Source organism: Pempheris klunzingeri, chromosome 1 (genome assembly GCF_042242105.1).
Source record: "Pempheris klunzingeri isolate RE-2024b chromosome 1, fPemKlu1.hap1, whole genome shotgun sequence".
Taxonomy (NCBI): Eukaryota; Metazoa; Chordata; class Actinopteri; order Acropomatiformes; family Pempheridae; genus Pempheris; species Pempheris klunzingeri.
In genome coordinates this window covers 34643641-34668253 of record NC_092012.1, presented here as the reverse complement: position 1 = coordinate 34668253, position 24613 = coordinate 34643641, and the positions used below count along the sequence as shown (strand labels likewise).

The 24613-nt window shown below is 44.0% G+C and overlaps 1 protein-coding gene across 1 annotated transcript in view; it reads right to left on the bottom strand.

Moving 5' to 3' along the window:
• Positions 1–8704: 8704 nt before the first annotated feature.
• The window catches only part of LOC139205159 (carbohydrate sulfotransferase 8-like), a 112919-nt gene continuing 97010 nt past the window's right edge, over positions 8705–24613 (bottom strand). The window contains exons 2-3 of the mRNA XM_070835299.1: positions 11240–11277; positions 8705–9859 (exon numbers count right to left, since the gene is read on the bottom strand). Coding sequence (XP_070691400.1) covers positions 8705–9859; positions 11240–11277 — 1193 coding nt within the window. The remainder of the gene's footprint in view (positions 9860–11239; positions 11278–24613) is intronic.

Genomic DNA, 24613 nt, shown 5'->3' with positions numbered 1-24613 from the left:
TCCACCGTAAAATTATTTCCCACTTGTCATTTTGCTGTGCTTGATTAATAACAGAGCTCGGGCAAATCATTTTAATGAGGTTTATATCACTGAGAGACGTGTCTGGAGTGTGCTGCTACGCTTTGCCAAAACAAACAAGGATTTGATGTGAAATGGGGAGAATTAACGTGGCATGAATGTGAATCAGACAAGTGCTGTATTTGACGTTTGGGGAAATATTTTCTGCCTCTCGAACGTCGCCCCGATGAACCGAGGAGTCGACCCCTCAAATTGGTTTTGCTCTGCTAGTAAATGGGAGAGGCACTGATGCAGCTGTCGCCATTGTAGAGCGCGTTAGTCTTTGTACTGTACATGTGTGTGCAAGTGTGTGTGATAGAGCTTTGTCATCACAGAATCAGCAGAAACCTGTCATCAGCCATGTTAATGCTGGCTGGGAGGCAAACATGAGGATTAACTGAGGAACCTATAATAATAATACTTGAAAAATGGAGCAAAGTGTCTTTTTACAGTCCTCCCAACCAAGCCGAGGTTGTTTATCACTCTGGGAAGATGTTTGGTTGCCTGCCTGGTATGTCTGCTTTGGGCCCTTAAGCTGATTCAGCTACACAAGCACGTTCTCTTCAAAGCATGTCAAGATTTTCCACGCACACTAATGAGGTAAATGGATGGCTTTTGTTTTCTTCACAGTTTTAACTTCCCCCAAAGTGCTCTCATGACTTATACAAGAGCTGTTGCGGAAATCAGCCTGGAGCATTTAATCAAATTTCTAACTCTACAGAGTGATCAATTTGTGCTGCAATATTCATCTGCCAGACAAGCACACACATAATCTCACATTCACACACACACACACACACACACACACACACACACACACACACACACACACACGCACGTATATATGCCAGCAGAACGACAAAAGAAGTAAAGCTGCTATTTGTTCTTATTAAAACAATGTCGCTTTGGAAGGCAAAATGCTCGTCTGACAAAAACGCTGTTGTGACGGATTTTTCTCCCTTTTTAAATGTAGGTAGAGTTTGTGAGAATCACGCAAATGAGTGTACATAAGGCACCTGATCTAATCACAGAATAGAAATGACACAAATCCTTTCCCTCAGAACGTGATGACGGAAGAATAAAAGCACCAATTTGAAAAGCACTTAATTCTCTAAATGAAAAGTTTTACTTCTCGATTATTAAACAGTGCGATGACAATTGTTTCCAAATGTGCGGGTCTGTGAGTTGATGTGAGGACACTTACCCGTGGGGACTTTCATCTGATTTCCAGCTCTTTGTGGCACAGAGTGGATCGAGACATCCCTGTGGAAAAACTGTGAATATGAACATGAAAATCCCAACTGGCTTGTGTGAATGTCAGCAGGCAAATGTAAAGGTGTAAATACAGGACATAAATAATATGCAGGTCAAAAAGTCGCTGCGTGGTTGATTTTACAGAATTTATCTATTGTGTTTTAATATTTAATAACTTCCATTGTCACTGTGTTGTTCTCACCGTGTTACCTGTTGTTACTGTGATCACTCGTGGTGCTTCGAGACAAATACTGCTGAATGAATCCTGCAGCCAGTTTTCTGCCTCTCTGTTTCTGACTGCAGGTTGGTGGATATTCCCCCACATGAGATCAGTGTTAGACTTCAGTGTGTTGTGAATCTCTAGTGGCAACATGTAAAGTTAAGAGTCAGGCAGTTACAGCTCCACACTTGTGGTCTGAGTAAACCGGCATGCAGCGACATTAAAGGGTTAATGTTTATATTTCCAGTCAGTAACACATTTACAGTCATGAGAGAACTGACGTTACTGTAAGCAGCTCATGTATTTCCACATGCCAAGGCTACACATAGATGTTCTGGTGATACTGTAATATGTGTACTACTACACTGTCCCTGCAAAGTGCTGCATCTGAATCTGCCGCTCTGTCTGCCTTTCAGTCACTCTTCGCTCATCGTTTTGGTCTCCTGGTTCGTCTGGTTGAGCTAATTGACACCCACCTTAAATACCACAGGCAGCAGCTCCTGCACACATACTGCAAACTGCATGCTGACTGTGGAGAGAAAAATAATGAGGAGCAAAAGTGAAGGAGCCAGTGTTACAGAAAGCTGAACATCTACCAAGGCAACACGAGCCAGATAATTCTGGGAAAGATATCTGGCTCTCTTTGGTCAGTGAATGTCACACTGACATTGGAAGGAGAGGACGCAGGAGAGCAGGACAGATGTGGCTCAAAGGTAGAGCGGGTCATTCACAAATCTGACTGAGTGTCTCAGCGACGAGACAATGAACCCCAGGAATCCCACAAATGAGTGTGGGTGAAAGAAGGTGTGTGAAACATGATGTGTGAATGTGAATGTAGTGTAAAAGCCCACGCTGCTCCTCTGGATGTGTGAGGGACATCAGTCTGCTAACATGTTGGCCATAACATGTTGATGTATCAAATCTTGTTCTTGTGAGTTTGTATTTGCAGTTTGCTGGTATAATTTGTGCAGGTGCACCTCTTTACTCACCTACAGCCAAGCCAGCTTTCACTCTGGCTTTGCTTCCTTTTATATCACTTCTTCTCTGTGCTGCCAAACGGCGTTCCTTTGATTGATTTAACAGGTGTTTGGGACGGTGCTTTGGTATAGCTTTCCAACAGCCATCATACCTTCAACATGACTGACAAGCCCTCTGGCCAGCGCTGCCTCTTCTTTGTCTTGACTGCAGACTGGATGCTGCAGGGACTCACTATCGCTCCCGAGGTACAAAGTGATATTAAGAGAGAGTGCGGGCAGGGCCGGCTGGTTAGCAAGCTAACTACAGCAGATATCTCTGCAGCAGGGTACATAGATGTCCTTCTTCACATTCTGTTGATATTTTTAGTAAACTGTTGAATGTTTTAACCTAAAATTCTGGCCAAATCTGGTCTCGTACACCAGTTGGTGGTATTTTATTATTTATTTATTCATTTTTAAATTAAAATGATCTCTGCCCAGTGGAAGAAAATGAATAAATGAAAGTGAAAGTCCGTTCTAAAGCCCTTAGGAGTCTTATTGGAGATGCCACCTCACAACCATATGAAGCAATCACACTCTGAAGAATCCATTACAGAGCAGGCAGCAAGGTAAAAACACAAAACTGGCAAATTGGAAACTGTGTTTCTATTGTTGTTTCTCTTCCCTCCCTCGTGTGAACCAGCAGCTGCATGAAAGAAGCTATTCTGTGGGACTTTTCAAAAGCTGGAAACCACAACATGAGGTAGGAGTAGATGAGGCGGACTGCAGGAACCCGGTGCACCAAAAAAATTAGATTATCCGTCCTGGCAAACAGAAAATCACAGACAGATTTTCTATCACTGTCACATAGAAACCATTATCTTGGCAGCAAACAAACTCTGAAAGGTGGTTTTATCAACATTAGATATGGTGCTTTGCTCTATTATCCCTCTGATCTCTTTTGATACAAAGACTCTGGCCAGTGGTTTGGGATCAATGAGCTCATCCATGACTTCTTCTCGTGATTTTTATCTGTCTTGTGATGACATTTTAGAGTTACCTCTTGCAGCCACTCGGGGCTGTCAGTGAGTGAACCTGCCCACTGTAGCTTTAGAAATTCCATTAAAACCTATAAAGCTACTCAGTGGGCAACAGAAGCAGGCTGTGCTTATATTGGACAGCTGTATGCATGCAAATCAGGTCTGTGCTGCATAATAACATGGTCTTAGTGAAAATGTCAGATGCTGGTTGAATAAACACGGGAAAAGAACCAAAAATCAGGGGCAGGAAGTGAGTAAAACACTTACATGGGGTTCATCGGCTGATCAGTGTCGGTCTCCTCTTTCTCAGCAGCGTTGGTCGGTTTGTCGATCGGTCCTTCTCACTTTGGTGATTTTCTCTTAATGCACTCAGGATCGTTCAGGAACTCCCTGCTCTCCCTGCTCTGCTATTTTTAAATGGGGGATATTTTTTTTCTGGCATCTCTGCGGGACGAAATTAATTTATAAACGTGTATTAACTGCTGTATTATTATTGACTCAAAATTAATTTTCACTGATGTATTTTATTTGTCATTGATTCTGTCAGCAAAACTAGTCCAGTGAGGGAGGGAAGCGACCTCTGTTCTGTCCCCTCCCGCTCTCTGTCATCGCCTCTACTGTGTTTTAGTGCAGCTGAATTCACAATATAGTCGTTCATGTCTACATATATTCCTGTTTGAGCAGCGGTTATTACCAAGCTGCTGTCAGACAAAATAAACTACAGTAGCACCAGTTAAAATGACTGGTTGCAGAGAAGATTTTAAGCAGCAAGTTATCATATCCAAGTACGACCGAAAAGCATCTGTGGCCACATCTAAACGAGCCACAGATGTGTACACTTGCCTATTAATGCTTGCAAAACAGCTCAGCGCTACATTATGAACGTGGCTCCTGAGGAGAAGACTGTTTGGAGTGGACACTGAAACTGTGACTGAGCTGCAGGACAGCTGTAACACACACAGGCAGATGCTCCGTCTATATTATATATATATATATATATTCCAAGGTCGACATTTGTGTCTTTAAGTAAAATGTCAAAACAATATTAAACAGATTTCGTACAGATATTCATGTTCCCCTCATTATGTAATAGCTGTTATAATCCCCATCATCAGGGCAGCGTTTCAACTTTCAAGACCAATATTCTGGTTTGAATTGGAGCTACCACTGATGATTATTATTTAATCTGTAGATTATTCTCTGGATTATTCATGTGGTCTATAAAAAGTAAATTCCCAGAGCTTTAAGTGACGTCTCAAAATGTCTTGTTTTGTTCGATCAGCACTCGAATCATCACCTTTAAGGCTGAAAAGTAAATCAAACGATTATTTGATTTGCAAAATAGTTGCCAAATAATTTTCTGCTGATCGGCTAATTGATTAAACGGCTAATTGTTTCAGCTCTAGTTTAAATACCTGCAAAACTGATATTCCCATCATGTGTTTAGTGCTAATTAGCACGCTAACATGCTAATCTACTATGGCGAGCATGAGAAACATCTTACTTGGCATCAGTATGTTAACATTTACAATGTGAGCATTAGCTTTTAGCTTGAGGCACTGAGCGTAAATGCAGCCTTAGAGAGCCACTAATGTAGCTGCACACTCGTTCTTAATGAAAACACAATGAATGAAACAGAAATATATGTGAAAAACAACGAGCCAGAGCAGAGCCTCACGCAACCGACTGTCATCCTGCAGCTCATTAGCTGACTCTACAAAGTTCTCCCAAAGACAGAAACCACAGTGAGACCACTCCAGACAAACATACCAGCGACACAACTGCAAGAATAAAAAAAAAAAAAAAAACATGGGTTGAAAATGCTAAAGACAATTTATTAGTAGACACTCATCAGCCAGAAATCATAACCACCTGAAGAATGTCTTCCTGAAATACACCATTTGATTGGCAGTGTAAAATAAGGCAAAGGGCATAAGATCATAATTTATACACTTTTGCACCAACGATAAACAGTTATACATTCACTTGTTACTGTAATTACGCTTTTGATAAATCTGTCCATACACCCACATACCAAGAAAACTTTATTAGCGCGGGGGTGGGGGGGCGGGGACCGACAGAGTATTAGCAAGAGTAATACTCATCATAATGCAATAGCAGTTTTGGCCAGCTATACGTTTGGCTATACCTACATAGAATCAGACCACAACCTAAACAAAGATAAAATTTTGGAATTGCAAAGCCGACACACTATACTGACAAAGGTTCATACAGTCACCATCACCGTCAAAGGGCAATACCACCAAAATTGTTAAAGGTCTTCAAAAGTTGATTATAGTGTGTATAGATTTAAATAATATGAATTTCCCCTTACTCGTAGACATATACGTGTGTTTTTTGTTACATCAAACACATTTCCAGTGAGCTGCAAAGCGTATAGCTGAATACTGACTGCTACTTTATAGGAGACTAGCCAAAGGTTGTTCCTTGCATCACAACAGAGATTCAAATTCTTTGCATCTTTTGCATCGCGCCCACATAAAGAATATTCCACTTCTACCCACGTCGCCTGTAGCCAGACTCGTCATGTTGACTCAATGTTTTGCTTTACATTTTGTTTTTTCAAGGTATTTCCTGGTAAATTTAACCTGCACAAGTATTTGTTTGCATCTATTATTTTGGTGTCATCATAGTTATCGTGTTTCTTTATTGCACCCACCGTACAGTTTAAAGATTTAAACTGTGAACCAAGAAGATTTAAACTGAACTTTTATTTGGAGAAACCTCAGTCGACTTCTTTATTCAGTCAATGTGATCTTGGACATTTACAGCACACCATTATCTGATGAATGGTTCTGTTTCTTTTAACCTCGTAATAAGAGTTTGTAATAGATCCCTAATTCAAAAATGTGTCTGCATCAAGTCGGACTTAAAGTAAATACATTTTGGGTTTAGTTCCAGCTGGGTGGTGTGTTGAGGACATAGCAGTCTGGTCATGTTACACACGGGACAGTGTACCCTCAGGGTGTGAGTCTTTTAGCAGTGTGGATATACATATATATAAAGATGTTTCCAAAAGATGCAGGACAAAAGACTGTAAAACATCTAAAACATCTCTTTCAGCACCACAAACACACTGATTACTTACTTCCATAGTTGTGAGGACCCTCATGACATAATGCATGCCCCAGCCCCTTACCCCGCCCTTCACCTGAATCCAACCTTTACCCAAACCGCTAAACTAAACCTTAACCTTAAAACGAGATCTGGACCCTAAAACCTTTGAGGAGCAGCCAAAATGTCCTCAAGCTGTGGTTAAAAGCTTGCTCTGATCCTCACTATGGCACACACACACACACACACACACACACACACACACACACACACACACACACACACGGTGGAGCTGCTCTGGGTAAAAATGTCATTAGCCAGAATGGGTAACTAGGTGGAATGCAGCTCATCTGTACAGGGTCTATTATCCTATTGAGAGACCAAACAGATTAGGGAGAAGTAATTAAAGAGCTAATTTCCAAAATATCATATATCCATTTTCATTTAAAAAAAAAAAAATTCCTTCGGTGGCTCCAAAGCACCAAATGGTGTCAATTCATCAATAAAACCAAGATATCTTCTGCATTTTAAATCGCACCACGAATGTTTGCAGTCATTTAGTCTCTTGAGAGTCAAACTCAGGTTTTCAGCTGGTGGATATTTTGTTTTTTGGAAAGAAACTCTTCTGTTACACGACACTCTAACACTGGTATTATTGAAAGAACAATCGATAACATCAAAAAGGAAATGAACATACTTTCACCAAGAAGCACTGAATATATATATTTTAGAAATACATAGAAAAATATATAGTCATCTGAATGCCCATTATACAATTTTACACAGTAGGGTCAGAAAAAAGCCTGTATGGTGGCGCAGAGTAGACGTGATACATACAGAGGGTACGCAGCTACGGACAGTGTGAGAGTCTGTAAGGATGCTTGTGACATTTGGAGAAGTTTGGGCGCACTTTTTTGTGTTTTCTTATCCTCTCAAAACGGCCAAATCACACACTTTTAGTCACGAGACCACGTCTGAACGTGTGCTCTTCTGTTTTTTTTTAAGCCTGGTTGTATCCACATCTGCCCTCGGACTCTATAAACCGAATGATTGGTAAGTGTGAAACCCTAACAGGCTTTAAGGGAATATCAGCAGCAACACTTTGCACCCTGCAAGTACCTGGACGTCCTGCAGTGAATGACGGACACCCGAGTAAGTATAGTGAGTGATGTGGGACCTACAGCACATGTATGTGTTAGACTAAAGAACAAACCTAACTGACCAAGTTAGAAGTACAAAAATGCTACAATAAGTGCAAACAGCTTCCGAGTGGGCAGCACTTTACACATTTTAAAGATTTATACTATTTATAGTGTTTCATTTTGTTACGATTTACGTTTCGTAAAACCATTTACATGAAATATCTGCATTAGCCTGCACTGATACATAGAGGTATACTGATGCCTGACCTGCTGTAAGTCAAATAGTTCATGCAAATATTTCAAACACAAAGAAATTGCTCATTCGGACAAATTGCAGCACGTGGCGGTGATCATCACTGAGATTAACCAACGACGAAAAACGACTGGACTCATAAATGTTTGGGGATGATCGGTGTGAACGCAGGGGCTCACATGGCAGACGGCGCTGCATACTAAACTCATTTCAGTATTCAGGGACGTGGCTGGAACGCATATCAAATCCTGCCCATGTGGTGGCTTTGTCAAATCAAACCATGAAAATGCATTTGCAAACACTATTTGACTCACAGTAAGGCATAATTTAAAGCCGGTTGAACAATATAATAAACTTTTTTCTCTAAGCACGACATTAATAATTTTAATATTCTACCTCACCGTGTGCCAGTAGTGAATAAATATCTTGCATTTTAGAAACTATTTTGAGTATCTAGTACAACATCACACGAACCTTTTCATCTCATAATTGTCAAAAAATGAAGATGATGTGGTAGAAATGAATTGATAAAAAGCAACTGTTGTGGTATTCAGAGGAGAAGAAGGTTTGTCTCTGATGTCTCTGCTCGGACGCAGAGATCCACGTGAGCATGTGAGCGAGCCTCCTTATGTTGACATGTCTATCATGGCAGAGATGCAGACGTAGTGGAATGTGACTGTGATCTGAAGCGTCTTGTCGCGAGTCAGTCAGTATAAATCCTTGAAAGGTTTGGAGTAGTTAAACATCAGGTAGTCCATGTAGTAGAAGTCGTAGGCTCGCTGTCTCTCCAACATGCTGACCTGTGAAAAGTATTTTTGTGTGATCTGCATAGAGGTCCTCTTGTCGGTTGGGTTCCTATCCTTAAAACTGGGCAGCGTGATGTTGGGTGGCGCCCCAGTCAATCGCAGCACAAAGTTGGACTCTTCCTCCATGTTCTCGAACTTGCCGATGAAGTCGTAGTCTATGAGACAAGGGTTGCAGAGCTGGTTGGCCTGCTCCCAGTGGATGTCCATTCCTACGGGCCGGTGGACGTCCAGCAGGTACTGGACAAACTCCTTGAATGTGACCCCGCTGCCCGTCTTCAGCGCCGCCCCGGACGGGTTCACCCTGTACTTGGAGATGATGGGTTTCCCAAACAGGGAGTGGTAGTAGTTGTTGGGGTTTTCAAACTTGTCCCTGTAGGCCGACACTATTCTCTCCAGGGGCTCTCGGACAAACATGACTTTGGTGTAGGTCTCCAGGCGGTGCATGATGCCCTGCCGGTCAAAGCTGTCAAGCGTCTTGAGATGGTGGCCGTAGTGGACTGTGTCGTGGTTGATGCTCTGAGCGTTGGGGGCCTGGCCCGCCAGCACCATCAGGGTCCTCTTCCAGTTGGAGCAGCCTGCCTTGGGCACCTGGCAGTACAGCAGCTTGTACTTGTCCTCCACAAACAGGTGTTTCACGTGATGACGGGTGATGGTCCTGGAGATGCTGCTTTTGTACTTAGCACACGTCTCCTTCATCAGTTGTCGGCGTGCTTCCAGGATGTTTGAGAGCTTCTTCCAGCTCTCAGGGGAAAAGGAGTCGAAGGCAGAGGAGGAGGAGGAAACTGAAGATGTGGAGGACGGTGAGGAGGATGGTGAGGAAACATTATTACCGGTGTGATGGATTGGGGGACTTGTTTTCAGCAGCTTGCGGTGCCGTTTGGAGACATGAAGGGAGCCTATGTCCTGCTCCCGAGACCCGGGGGGGGGCGGCTGTCTGCTCTCCTCAAAGTGCGGGAACTGCATTGGAGGGATCGGGCTGGACAAGATGCCCTCAGCTGCTCGATGGTCCTGATAACCGTCAGGTTTGCCTCTCTCTCTGTCCTGCGTGGAAAGAGTCTATAAAACAACGACAGCACAGGTTGTAGTAGACAGAAGCAGAACAACAGACAGGAAACATTTTCAGATCATCACTTGGAGTCAAGAACAGAGAATTTATACTTTTTTCTTAATGAGCTGGTAAATCTGAGCTGTATCACCAGAGGGGGCCAGACTGACTCCTGAGTTTGCCTTCAGTGCTCAGATGAGCCACTTGATGGCGCTGTTTCACTACACCTCAAACAAAAGTCTAAGTTTGTTCCAGGGAAATGTCACACTGCCCAATGCCATCCGTGACCTATCATTAAACTGAGCTGTAATATAATATAAATGTCTTATAAACACTTAATGGGGAATCTAAATTAGAATCATCTAATGCCTGATTAGCATCATTTGATGCCCAAGGCCATCATGCATTCTGACATTTTATTTCAATTAAATGCTGTAATGGCATCATAAAGCCAATGGACTGGATGTATAATTTTAATTTTACAACAGACAAGGTGATGAGACCATTATGAATCTTGGCTGATCCCCCTCCTGACTTAAATGGCCATATTCTTTCATCTGCAGGGACATCTGGAGGGGGAGAAAATGGAAGGAGCGGTTCCTCCCTGTCTGTTTAATGTGCAGGGCAGGCGCGGAGCGGCAACCTATGCAGCAGACAGCACGTTCTTAAGGTTCGCACTGATGGAAGTCTCTCACTTGTGCTGACAGTCACAGCAGAGAGCAAGCAGGGGTCAGATGAGAGAAGGTGCCGTGCAGGACGTTTGCCGCGTGTCTGACATAGAAACCTAGTTTATGGATTGTCTTGGAGTCACACCTGATGTCGGTCTCTTTGTCTGCCTGTCTGTTAAAGGCCTGGTTCAAAGCCTCCACGCCTTTGTAATGTTGTGAGGACAGTTAAGGGTTCATTTTAAGGTGGTTTTGTTCAGACACATGAGAGCAGTTTCATTTAAACTTGTTCTTGTACAAATAACTGTCTAAGAATACAGGAACTGGCCTCAAAATGCAAAGTTGTATGTGTACGATGGGATGGATTGTCATAGTTGGTAAACGGAATAAATGTGAACCCATGTGACTTTTGTTTATGACTCTCCATTAATGCAGAACGGGTGTAAACTAACCAAAATCAGAAATACAAGAAATGAAGCCTTCTGCTGTGAGATGAAGATGAAATAGGTGCGATCACACCCAGAGGAACCGAGGCGTCGTTCGACAGGGACCGTTTACTCAGTAAAGTCTGACAGGCTGAATGCACAGTGTGAGGTCAGCCTCTCTGCACAGATGTTATCAGACACGCTGAGAGGAACAAGGCTGACAATCACTTTCTTTGCAATAGATAACAGTTGGGAGCAACCTGTGTGTTCGCGTTTGGGGAGGAATGGGGTCAAGACGTACCTCTCTGGACTGCCGAGGAGTGCTTCCAAGCTTCACGCCTGGGAAAAGAGAAGAGAAAAGAGACAAGAAAATCAGCACTTTAGTAAACAATATGTATTTTTGTCCTTGAGGAAGAGAGTTGGGAGCCTTCAATGCATCGGAGGCTCCGATAACTTAATGCTTCCTATCACTTTGCACATCTACTTTTGATCCCCAGGAAAACCACCGCTGCTCAACGCGTCCACAGAGAGAAGACATGTAGCTTTATCTGTGTAATGAGCTGCCACAAGCATGAAAAGTTGGTAAATGAGTGGTGGAGTAGCGAGTGCTGTGGGTGAGACGGGGGGAGAAAGTAGCACAGGAGAGAAAAGGAAAACAGGATGCTATTTATTTTAATTTGGGAGGAGAAAGAAAGAAAGACAGACAGCAAAAAGAAGCAATGAAAGTTGGAGCGTGAAAGAGGTAGTTTGCAGGCCAGAGTGGAGACAGGAAGACAGATGTAGAGAAGGAGGCAGTTTGTTGAGGGCTGCAGCGGAGTGATAGAGACGTAGTCTGGTGGCAGCCTTGGGGACAGGTGCTGTGTGTATTGGCAGATGTGTGGCAGCAGGACAGACTACGTGTTTAGTGGTCTGTCTCCAGCTGGACATCTCCGTTCCTTAGGTCCCCCCAGCCTGCTGATATATAATCAGTCTGACAGCTCTGAGTGGGGCTGCATGGCTGCTGATGGGGGGAGCGAAGACACCTCTGCCTGAGTGGCCTGCCACTTCCAATTTAAGGGTGGAAGTGATAGGAACCTGCACGAGGGTGCGGGTGGGAGGTGGAGGGGGGGGGGGGGGGGGGGGGCTTCAGATGCAGGCCACAACCTTCTCTAAGTGATGAAATCTGCAGATCCCCATCTCACACTTAAACACGCCTCAGTGGGGAGGGAATAAAGCGCGTTGCCCAGACGCTGTGTTGTTTTAGATTAGTATGCGCTGGAGAGCTCTGTGTTGCTCTGTGTGTTGAATCTTTGCTCGTCTCCATTCTTTTGAATGAGACACTGGAGGAAGAGGCGGAGGAGGGAGAAGATGAGGATTGGGGCTAAGGAGGTGGCGTGTGACATTTTCTAATCTTGTTTGGGTGCTGCTGTGCTATTTGATCCCCTAACCCTAATGATAGCTCATGTAGGATGTGCATCTTTGATATCAGTTTACTTTGGCGCATGTGAAACGCATGAATATTTATCACATCACACACAGATGCCATCGCCAGGGAAACACATCCAAGCGCAACAATAGCAACGGTCTTTCAGTGTCTGCTGTTCTAAACTAATGGAGCGGCACGAGCCCCTTGTAGCCCCGAACATCTTGTCAAGACACACTCTTAGTTATCGATCTCGAAAGCCCCATCAAGGTGGTAATTGAAATCTCCGAAGGTTTAATTGGTTCCCTCCAAGAGGTGTTTTGACTGGCTGTTGTTACAAGTTTGTCACAGCTGTTGATGTCAATGCTGTCACACTTTTCCATCTCACTTCGCACCTTCTCACAGGGTAAAATTTTAGACCCTTCACCGTGCAGCTGCTGAAACAAGAATGGATTTCAGGACAGAAATGTCTCGTGCGATCAAAGTGTTTAGTTTCTCGATTACTTAGATCGTGTGTTCTGCAAAAGGTGAGGCAGGGAGAGGGAGAGAGAGAGGAGAAATGAAACGTGAGGCTTCGCACACGTTGTCCTGTTCAGCACTTTGTGACAAAAGTGTCTTGTTAAAGTTGTGTTGAAAATGAATCTGACCTGGGCTGATTTGATTACACAAATCTGTTCCAAATAGAGTGAGAGCTCTGGCTCAGAAAATGCAATAATCTCTCAAGGAGGGAGCCAAAATTGCATTTCATGAGAGGAACATTTTTCCACGACTGAAACAAGTAGTATGACACTGTAAACTGAATTTCAGGGGGATTTGTAAACATCATTTATCTCTCCAGCATCTATTTGGTTGAGGGTAATAGTTGCTGTTTGATTGCAATTTCACACTCAGTCAATTCCACTCAGTATAACTATGCTATTGATTTTTACTGCTGCGTGGTGAAACAGTGATAAATTGTTAAGACTGAGGTTTCATCTGTGTGATGGAGAAAATTCATCCTGGTAATTCCACACACAGACGTGGCAGCCACTGCAGGAGCCCGAGCTTCTCCAGAAATAATTTTGGAAATGATCTAAAGGTGAATGAATCTCCCCTGCAAGTTGGTTGAGAGGCATTAGAGATTTATACTGCATGCAGGTTTGTTGTGACTGTGTTCTGAAGCATTTACCGAAAAGGATTCGGGGTAAATGCACGAATGGGGAGTTCTGTAATGGGGAGAAAACAGTCAAGCCGAATCCTTTTCATCTCCAGACATTAAATGTCAAACTCCAGTAGCTCTGCTTCTGTATCTTCTTTTAGACGCTCTAAAGGCGTCTGGTAAACTCATTACAAATATGAAAACCACTGTTCACAGCATAGATCAAAAGAGTGGCTCTGATAAGTTCTGCTTTGATTCTAAGTATTTCACTGTAATGCTGCTGATGATGGGAGCTGATTTAAAAGCAGAATCGGCTCTTAAGCCTTGTCCTCTGTTGCCCTCTAAGGTAACCTTGAGCATCCACCTCTCTCTCTCTGAGACAAAGCCTCTGAATATTCATGCAGACGACCCTGCATTACTGCAAGGATCCATATAAGCAAGGGCCACATCATTAGCGGACCCATTATCATCCTTCCCTCTCAAAGACCCTTGTACGGCTCTCTAACAGAGACACACATCAAACATCCTCTCTCTGCCACTGCCGCCGAGGAGGAGCAAAGGACAAAAACAATGTGAAATAATGAGCTTGTTAAGTGTGGGATTGTGGCCTCTGTGTTCCGGGAGAACGTGTTAAATGCCTGGTTTTAACCAGAGACAGGCCGGGAGGGTGCAAGAAGCCAGACAAGGCGTGTCCTCCTTCATTCAGGGTAGGAAGTCGTGCTGCGCCACCATAAACCCTTCATTAGTCATTCAGCACAGTGAGCCACTGTGACCCCAACCAGCTGCACTCCCCTCCCCTCCCTGCCCACCAAACCACCCACACCTGCACTCTGCACACGTGCTCCTCCTCCACTTGACTCTGTGTGGGAATACCGGGCTCTGGCAATGGCGGTGTGCTTTATCAGAGGAAGGACGCTTGAGAACAGACATATTAGGCTTTAAGCTCTGGCCCATTGATGTTTTAACTTGTTTTGCTAAGAGACGGAGAGATGTCTCAGTTGGTGCTGAACTCCTCCAGGACTGGGCCGGAGGCAGCAGCTGCTGCCGGGGCAGAGCAGGTGATGGGTGAGCAGCCAGTGATGCGGGATTAAAGACGTACTCGCGGAGGCTCTCCACAGACCAAACACCGACCATCTAAAATGTGTGTGCATTCTCATCTGAGCACTGGCTCGTGTGATGAAGGAAGGCTTGGACGCGTTCACATTTCCTTAGATGTTCACAACTCAAAGCACATTTTTGGCCAAGAATGAATCAATAAGACATCTTTAATCCAATCAGTTGTGATGTACTGCAAATGAAACAAACAACCACTGTCTCTGTCGCTGTGGGAACCATGACTCCAACCACACTCGGCCGGTAGGATTCGGCATTAGAAGAGATTAATGCCGGCAGACATTGTACTCTAATTTGATTTACACACCAAGTCTGAACTGCTGAATAGGAAACAATCTGCCCAATCAGAGGCCTGGGATTCAATAACACAGGACCATTTCAGAACGGTATCCCAGGGATTTAGTCCTGATGAGTCCTCTAGAACAGGCAGCAGAGAGATGAAAAGACAGTGAGGTAGAGAGCGATGCTGAATTCATCTGACGGCTATAGCTACTGCTTCACTTACAGATGAACATAATAAAAAATATAATATATAACACTTGCAGGCTTCATTCTGCTGTAGTAAATGATAATGATAGGAAATGACAATAAAACTGTCGGCAGCTGAAACAAGTTGTGAACACAACGCTGACATGTCATCGCCTCTTACAGTAAGTTCAACAACAGCAACCGTCTCTTATTTAAACACAGCACACACTGAGCAACATTAACTTTCACTCTTCTTCGTGTGTGCTGAGATATCTGGCAATTAAAACTGCTCCCTCGCTGACGGAGCACAGAGCCGTGAGCAGGAAACCTATAGTTTTAGGGTTTTTCCTTCACACTTGTGTCAACGAGGCTACTGTCCCCCCTGGTCGTTAATAGAGGCTCATAAAGCGACATTATAGTTAATGAAGCCACACTTGGTGATACTTGATAGTACATTTAGGAGACGCTGATGTGAGTGAAGATCAGGAGCAGGCATGAGGGAGGAAGATTTGCTTTTATTTTGCTGTTTGTAAATGAAGTTGAAATACTGAGAATAAAACTGAAATTCCTGTGAGAAGTTGAGGAAACACTTAAGCGGTTGCTCCACTTAAAAAAAACACTGTCAACATTGTGACTTTGCTCTCGAAACGCAAAAAGCAAACAAACATAAAAATCTTCCTCCTCTGATTAAGTTCTTCTTCCCGGCACCAAACTGAAAGTTCACACTCGACATTTTGACTTTATTCTAGATACAAAATAACAGGAAATCTTCCTCACGCTGTAGCTTAAGAAAAATAGCTTGTGTGGTAATTGTCACGATAACGAACAGTGTAGTTTTGCCTCTTATTAACCCGCCCGTTGACCCCCTGACCCCCGTGATGACACTGGCTGACCTCCTCAGCACAGTTCTTCTTTACTGCCCCTCTGAGGAGGCACACACTGACGGAGTTATTAGTGAAACCCATAAATCCCGTGACGCTCACAACACCATGTGTGGGCGCCCCCTCCACCTCTGACCCCCCCATCAAGGTCACGTGTAAATCATCGGGGAGGTGCTGTCTCATTGGCAGTGGTGGAAAGTAATGAAGTACATTTACTCAGGTACTGTACCTAAGCCTGTGTACTTTAGTTCCTTTGCTCCACAACATCTCAGAGGGAAATACCAAACTTTTACTTCACTACATTTATAAAGTTGATCACTTTAGTTCATAGTTACACTGCAGATTGGGATATAATAGAATCATGTGTTATTATGGATAAAGATCAAAAACTTTTTTGATGCCTCGGTGAAATTCACAAGCGAATATAGGCAGCAAAAAATGAGCTCCAGCTTTAGCAGCTGCAAAATTAAAGTGATGCACACACTGATTGATCAATAATTCATTATAGTCCATTAATATAATATATATGACTCGGCATAATGAGTTCTTATACTTTATATATGTTAATTTTAAAGTACTTTCATACTCTTACATGTGTCAGGTTTGGAATGCAGGACTAACAGAGTATATATATATATATATAGAGAGAGAGAATTAGTACTTTTAGCTAAATAAATAATCTTGCGTGCTTCCTCCACCTCGACTCATTAGCTGAAACTCAAAAGGAAAAGAGGACACTTGCTCCAAACCCCTGGCCACATTAAAACAGCGTGCCTTCCATGCTCCATAAATAACACATTCTTTGGCTCATAATTGTCCGTGGCGGAGCACAGGCGAAGCATACTAAGACTACCTCAACGTTCAGTGAGATAAAAACTGAGCACGGTCGAAGACTATTTATGATGTGAGGCTGTGGTGCTGCATTAACACCTTGGTACTATTTTCAGAGCACTTTGCTTTGCTGCTCTGAGGCAGAGCAGCTGCTCAGATCATGCATCATCACGGCATTATACCATCACTCCTACGTATGAGTTTGTGCATTAGTTAAGGGTGCCACATTATGAAGTGATATATATACGTATGTGGGATTAAATGCATTTTTTCTTGAGATATAATTAAAATATGTAAAAATGTTTTATCTTATTTTTGAAGATGTTTTTACAGAGAAGGTCTACTTTATCTCAGGCTAATTAAATGATGGAACTGAAGCAATGGGATTCTTCTCTCTAAATGGACATACTGTATAGTGCTTTAGGAATAAAACCCTTCAAATGGAGCTCAATGATGAGAAACTGCCTTTGTGGGGCGATAAAGTAGGTAGCTATAATAATCTGCCCCATGTTTTAATTTGCTCCAATATTGGGCTCCTTTTTCTGTGCAATCTTCAAATTCTTTTCCAGCTCTGGTAACACTGGGCACTGAGCGCAGCAGGAGGGGGAATAATGAACTACACAGATAAGAGGCTGCTGAACGGGGGTATCAAATGTGGCACTGATTACCATTATGACAATTCATTTTGACAACAATATATTCTCAGAGCCGATCCTACTTGGGGTACTTTCAAGGTTAGGAGATGTGAAGTCTTCCCAGGGCAGATTTCCATGGAAACAGAGAGTCAGAGCGCTGTGGAGGGAGGTGGCGTGCTTTAATACCTAGCAGGGAAGGGGGCCCGGCAGCCCGCACGAGGAGGGATGTGTAAACAAATGCTACCTGTCAGCTGTGAGCCGGGGGTTAAGTGAATTATCTTGGCTGAGACGAGGTGCAGGAGGCTTTAATTGGCACACTTCTTATTGAGATGCTGCAGAGCTCTTGACCTAGGCGCTGAGCACACACTGCAGTACTTCCTTCATGAGCCGGTCCCTTGCCGATGAGAACGGGGAGCGGATGGGACACAGAAAGTCCACACAGCAATCAGAGTTTCTTCTGGTTAGAAGCCTGAGTGAAGTTCACACAATTAAATCTGCAGGCTGAGCTGCTGTATGCTGTCCTGGAACTTGCACAGGCACGGCTAGATAAAGCAGAGGATGATGAAATGAGAGGAGTGATGTGCTCTCACAGCCTGAGCACTGAGTCAACTTTTGAAAGCTGAAGAGAGGAAGACAGACACTCTGCGAAGAGAGCCACAGTTCTGACAACCTTTACGAACGGCTGTGTGAACAAAGTAGTCTCTGAAACAGGAGGATTGAACAAGAAAAGACATTTACTACGTCTCAGAGTAATACTTATTAAAACACACGTAGGAATATAATCAGCACACATCTGGCCCTCCTTATTGGACATGAAAACTCCAATTCAGCCAAACAACATAACTATAACGTACTAATATAATAAAAATACCTCTGTGATGAGGTGCTAATAAGAGGAGAACAAAAAGCTAAACGGTTACAGTGGAGAACATGACGGTCAAAGAGTGAAGGGGGTTGGATGCTGCACAGACTGTAAAGCCCCTTGAGGCAAATTTGTGGTGTGTGATATTGGGTTGTTTGAATAAAATAGACTTGACTTGTGCTTCACTCCTGCAAAACCGAGACAATCACAGTGATCACGCCAGACTTCTCTTCATTGATTGCAGCTCTGTTAAGTCAGATGTTGGAAGTTTAAAAAGCAGAGCAGAGGCAGGAAGGAGTGAAAACACACTTAAGCCCACTGTCATCACCTGCAGCAGCACTTACAGGCCTCAGTCCTCAGTCTAGTCCTGCACACACACACACACACACACACACACACACACACCCTTGAATTCCTCATTAACGCTGCAGCCTTTTCAAAAAACCACTCCTTTGTGGCTCCATCTTAAACAGTGACCTCGCTCACTGCCAACAAACCATCGACATTAACAAGGGACGCCATCAACAACCATCAACATCCACTCACTTCAGCCACACTCATGTTACATGGAACCGTTTTTGGATTTTCTCCAAACGGAAACAAGTTTCCTTTAAACCTGACATCCTTTTGTCGGACTGTTTACTCCCCCAACATGGAAAGCTCCCACAATGAGTGTGTCTGTACTCTCCTTCCCTCCCTCCTGCTGAGACAGGACATCATGTACATCATGCCTGCTTCAGCAAAGCTTTATTCCCCTTACCTCCACTGCATTTTACAGTCTAAATGAAGAAATACACAGCAAATGAGAACTCCAAAAGGTCTGAAAGCTGCTTATTCAGCTGGTTAGGACATGCCAGTTAAACCAGGGTGTTGGACGGTGATTCTTTCCACTGGGGGACCACAGACAGCTGCTGCTGCTGAAATATGAGTTTTTGTACCTGAAGAGAAACGGATGCAAAATGAAAAACACCCAATTTTTAAATAAGCAGTGACTTATTTCTTTGATTCGACCAGAAATATGTTTCAGTAGTTTCTCAAAAGAGCATTTGTCTCACAGAAATGATGAAGAGATTATAATTAATGACTAAAAAGACACAGCGTGGACCTCCTCGTGTCCTTCGCGCTGTGTTTTTATAGTGAAACTCCACTTTTCATTATCTGCCACATTTTGTCTTTGATCTGGAAGCGACCTGGTGGCTTTTGCTGGAGATGGGGTGCTGACTTTGACTGCACCCTTCAAACAAATAAAATCATTTAAAACATAATTGTGCACCCCTGGTGCTGTAGTTTTTAATTATTTTTTTCTTCTTTGCACAAAGCCAGAGAAAGCTTTGTGCACTGGCTTTTGGAGGGATTAAATGAGTTGTTTGATGACCTCTTTTATGGTTTTTTTTCCTGCACAATTTTTCATTTCTTCTAGATTAAAGTCTGCACCAAATCCTTTAGTCGTGACCTGTTGGTACACGGGTAGCGCGCCGAGGTGCTGTGATCAGATGCTGCTATGTCTTCGTTAAGTCCCCCTGCTCCCCTGTTCACCTCTATTTGCAGTGAGATTGGGAACTGGAATTGGCCCTGTCACTGTTTACCCTGGCCTCTCATTTGAGTTAGCTTCACGTTCTCCTACACACCACCTTGTTTTCCTGTCAGAGCTCTACTGATTACAGCAAGGACTGATCAGACCAGACATGTGAGTAAAGCACAGAGACGACAGCTGAATGCTTAAGTGTCAGAATTCACCCTCGGCCTGCAGTTCACGTCAGTCCAACACCTTGACATGCAGAGAGAAGATTAAAATTCCTGATCGATGAAATACGACTCATGTTTTTGTATTTCATTAGATTTTAGTTTCTTAGACACAGTCATGTAAAGCCGACATACAAAAATATAAAAAACCAAACTGCGACTGAAAGGAAAACGATGAAAAAGAAATTGCATCGCAAAAAATCACAAAAGGTCTGTATGATTAGTCCCAACCAGAGGCTTCTTTAAAATAAGGCCATAATCTAAGATTACCACTTAAATTATTAAGATTCACTCCGATTAAATCTCTGCAGATTTCAAATCACTGAACGATCTCGGCCAATATTAGTTCTTGAACAGGGCTTCAGCTCTATTTGAACTAGATTAGTTTCACTATGACTTCTCGTATTATTTCAACTACACACAGACAAAAAGAAGAAAGTGAACTTTCCGAAGGAGCAAATAACCTGGTGGTGTGATAAAATGATGGAGCTGTTGTGACTGGTGTGTAATGTGCGATACCAGCAGATTGTCAGTCAGACAAACTGCCCACGTGTCGCCTCATGGTGGTAATATGCTGCAGTGGACTTTGGTGGAGTCATTGTTAGTGGTTTGTGGTGGCTGTGGTTGTTTAGAGAGGGCTGACGTACAGGGTGAAGAGTGGATCATTCCCTTGTAAATCTGCCGAACGAGCCGTCATTTGAGTGAAATCCCATGGTTCTTTAATCCCGTCTGAACAGCCTTCTGGGATTACACATGTACATAGCGTGAATAGCTCAGACTGATAATCTGTCACATTAAGAGCTGAGGAAGACCAGGACCAGCACCTGGTTCACTGCTCCGAGCACCATTATTTGTCTGTCAGTGGCCTTGAAGCCATACATTCTTAACGTGCCTGCCGGCTCACCTCTGGGCCCCCAACCACCCCACAAACAACACCACACCAGGCCTTGAGCACTTCCCTGTTTTCTTCTTACTTGCCTCTGGTCTCGCCTGTTTCCCTCCACATTCCCTCCATTATCATTCTCTCCCGCTCCAGATGCTGGTCTTTTACTCCATCCTCTTTTACCACGCGTCTTATCTCTTCTCTCTTCTCTCCCCTACACTCGGCTCCTCTCCCGCGCATCACCTCTGGCCTCCAGTCTCCAACCTATAATTTCCTCTTGCTCCTGTCTGTGCCCTCGCCGCTGCTCTCCAGCTACATGCTCCAAACCAACCAAACAATAGAAAATAGCACCAAACAATCAACATAACAGCACGCCTACAGAATCTGTACCATTACAACTGCTGCGGCGACGGCAGGCTTCCCGCTGTCTTCAGCTCTGCATGGAAATAACGATGGAAATAATGATGGTAAAAGTTTCCATCTTAGACACCTTCTTTTTTTTTTTTTTTTTCTTTTCGAGAAGCCTCTCGTCCCACAGTGCTCTATGTGGTTGGGCTCTGACAGGCAGTGACGTGTGTGTGTGAACGTCTGAACAGAGCAGCACTTACTCAACCCCACTACAGCTCTGTGCTAATGAGAGGTGTGTGTGTGTGTGTGTGTGTGTGTGTGTGTGTGTGTGTGTGTGTGATTGCTGCAAAGGGCTGTCGCTCTGACTGACACTCCCTTATGCCTGAAATAAGTCTTACACACGTCAGGTGGCTGTTGCCCCAAGGTCCCCAGAGCTGAGGTGTCATTTAAGAAACTCAGTTTGTTTCTGCTGCAGCTTACATGCTGCTGACTGCCACCTCACTGCGCTGCCTATTGTGCAGAAAACAAAACCAAAAGAAAATTAACCTGCGCCTTAAAAAACAGCAGCACACTGACCTTGGCTACGACCAAACACCGTCTGAAATCAGCAGCTAAATTCTGCAGTCTTTGCTTTCATGTTGCTCAGGTTTTGTTGATCAAAATCCAGTTCACATGTTTTTCTCCTGCTCAAGCCTCTGCTTATTGCTGCCTACTGTGTAAAAAAATAACACTAACAGCTGTTCATAAGATGCATGAATTCAGTTTGCAAGCAGTTTTTATTTTGTATCTGTGTGAAGCACCTGGTCAGGTATTCATAAGCTAGAGTCTTGCCTGGAAAATCAGCTGAAAACCATCCGTAGCAAAACGTCTTCGATCCCATAGTTCTCTCCGGGTCTCACTGACTCTGTCTGATTACCTGGCTTCAGCATTTAAAGTGCTCATTGAGCCCCAAGCCCTCCCTCGTTCTGCTATCTCAGGCTCCTTTCTTCTCCCTGTCAGGGAAAATGCCAGAGAGGTGCAGTGAGCGCCATGCCCCGCGCCCAGTGCTGGTAATTTGACAGCGAGCAAAGAGGGCGCAGAATAATTGGAATAGCATTTACGTGTCAATGTGACACTGACAGAGAGAGCTCAACATTTAACGCGTCCGACTGGGATGGGAGGGGGAAAAAATACAACCCGGAGATTCCTGGAATAGATTTCACAATTTGTCTAGCTAAAGAAGTGGTGGGTTAATCAGACAGACTAGACATCTGGCCTTTTGTCAGAGCTGTTTGCGTCGGAAGCTCCCGGAAAAAACAGACTGCAGAGACACAAATGATGCTTTCGGCCAAGTCCGGGTCTTGTGAACAACAAGCCAACGCTGGCCGGAGCTGGGCCTTGATGATGGTCTTAATTGGACCTCACTCAGTGGGGCAGATGCATCCAAAGACAATGGGATGGTATGACTGGCAGCTTCTGGTATTTGACAGTGTTATTATTATTATTTTTTCAGACAGCCAGTTGTCCTGCTATCAGCTGACACAAGGAGTGAAACAGCAAGTAAGTTTGGCTCCAGTGGACCGGCATTAACCCAAATGAAAAAGCAGTACTGTGATATGACTGGCAGGTTTCACACAACCTTTTAACTGGTTCCTGTTACTGAGCAGGACAGATCCACAGCATCCCGTGTGAAGGGGTGAATCTTCCTATTAGCAGATGACACACGTGGAAAACAGCAAGAGCCTGTAGTTCTGCCTCCCCACAACCTTCAACAAGAACATCAGAAAGATCTCAGCAGCACTGGTGTACAATCGTACAATTTGGACAATAGAGGCTGCCATGTTGAAGAGACGCTGGGATGCATTCATTTATCAGAGCTTGTGTTTGCATGTCAGCCAACGACGGTAAGAGAGGTCTGCAGTGAAAAGCTGAATGCTTGAGTGATCATCAAGAAGCGGAAAAGAAAACAGAAGTACTGGCTGCAGCCTCTCTCTGGAGCTGGCGAGCTGCTGAGGACGACTTCTTGTCCCCCCTGTTCTCCTCTCAAGCTGGATGCTGCTGCCAGTCTCACAATAGAGGGACAGCACAGTGTAATGAGCAGGATTACCACGGGAGACTGGCAGGAATAGTGTGGTATCAAAGGAAATCCAGTCAGTGAGGGATATTCAGACAGCACTCCCGTTCTTTTATTCATTGCCTGCGCGCCCAGAGTGACTCAGCTCACTCTCCTGCTGTCAAACCCTGTCATTATCCATTAGTGTGTTTCAGCCTCGCCAGGGACCGCCCACTGCTGCCGCTGGCATGTGTGACCGAGTGCATTCATGTTTGTGTGCACGCCTGTGTGCTTTACGAACAGGTGCACGCGTATGTTGTGTCAGTACGTACGCTTGTGTGTGTGTGTTCTCATCACGCTCTCTGTGTACACACTTGAGGTTAGTGTTTGCCCTTCAGGCTCCTGATAGTGGGCAGGTTTTCTGCCATGATTGTTGTAGCCCCGGTAATGCCTTGTTAAACACGGAGAGTTTGATAAAGAGTAACAAAGCCTCCATTAAGACCATTCAAACAGATAGAAAAGACGGATCACTTGCTGGGCTCTGGGAGGATGGCGCTGCATTTATGTGTGTTTTTATACCCGGTGGTAAGTAAATGGTTCGTTGCAGCTCCGCATTTTGTGATGAAAAGAAAAGATGATTTCCTGGTCCAAAACACCAATGCTTCATTTAATGGGTCCATAATTCCCTACTACTACAACTAGCACCACTACTACCTCTACTATGAACAATAATAATAATTTCATTGGACATTTCCCGGTAAAGAACCATGTAATTTGGTACAAATTGGAAGAAAACTACTCTACGCTCCTTTTAAATCCATTCAATATGCAGTTATTCATCTAATTGAAACATAGCCCTTAGACCAAAATATTGAACTGTATGCTTTTCCCTGAGACAAATTTCACAGTTTGGGACGTTCAGTTGACCTGTTGTGCACTTGGCTACAGTTGGAATGAATTAATTGCACAGTGTCAAATGAACAGAAAACATGTCGTAAATATTATTTACAGTTAAACAACGTTTGCCCGTTGTTAAATGTATTCTCATAAATAATAACAGGAACAGCGTGTCCCCCTCCGCCTCCATCACTGCTCCACTCAGGAGGGATTCTCCTATTATTACAGCAAGTTGCTCATCGAGGGGGGCTGAGTGGCGGCGTACCCTTGCCCCCGCCCGTGGTACAAACACTCACAGCCGTGCACCTTTTGGCTTTGACTTTCAAGTCAGACCACTTCTCCATTTATTTCTGAAAGGGTCCGACCTTCTGAGCTGGCAGCATTCACTGCCTCCACCACATGCTGCTGCCGCTCTAAAGCCTTTTTGGTGTTTGTAATGCCC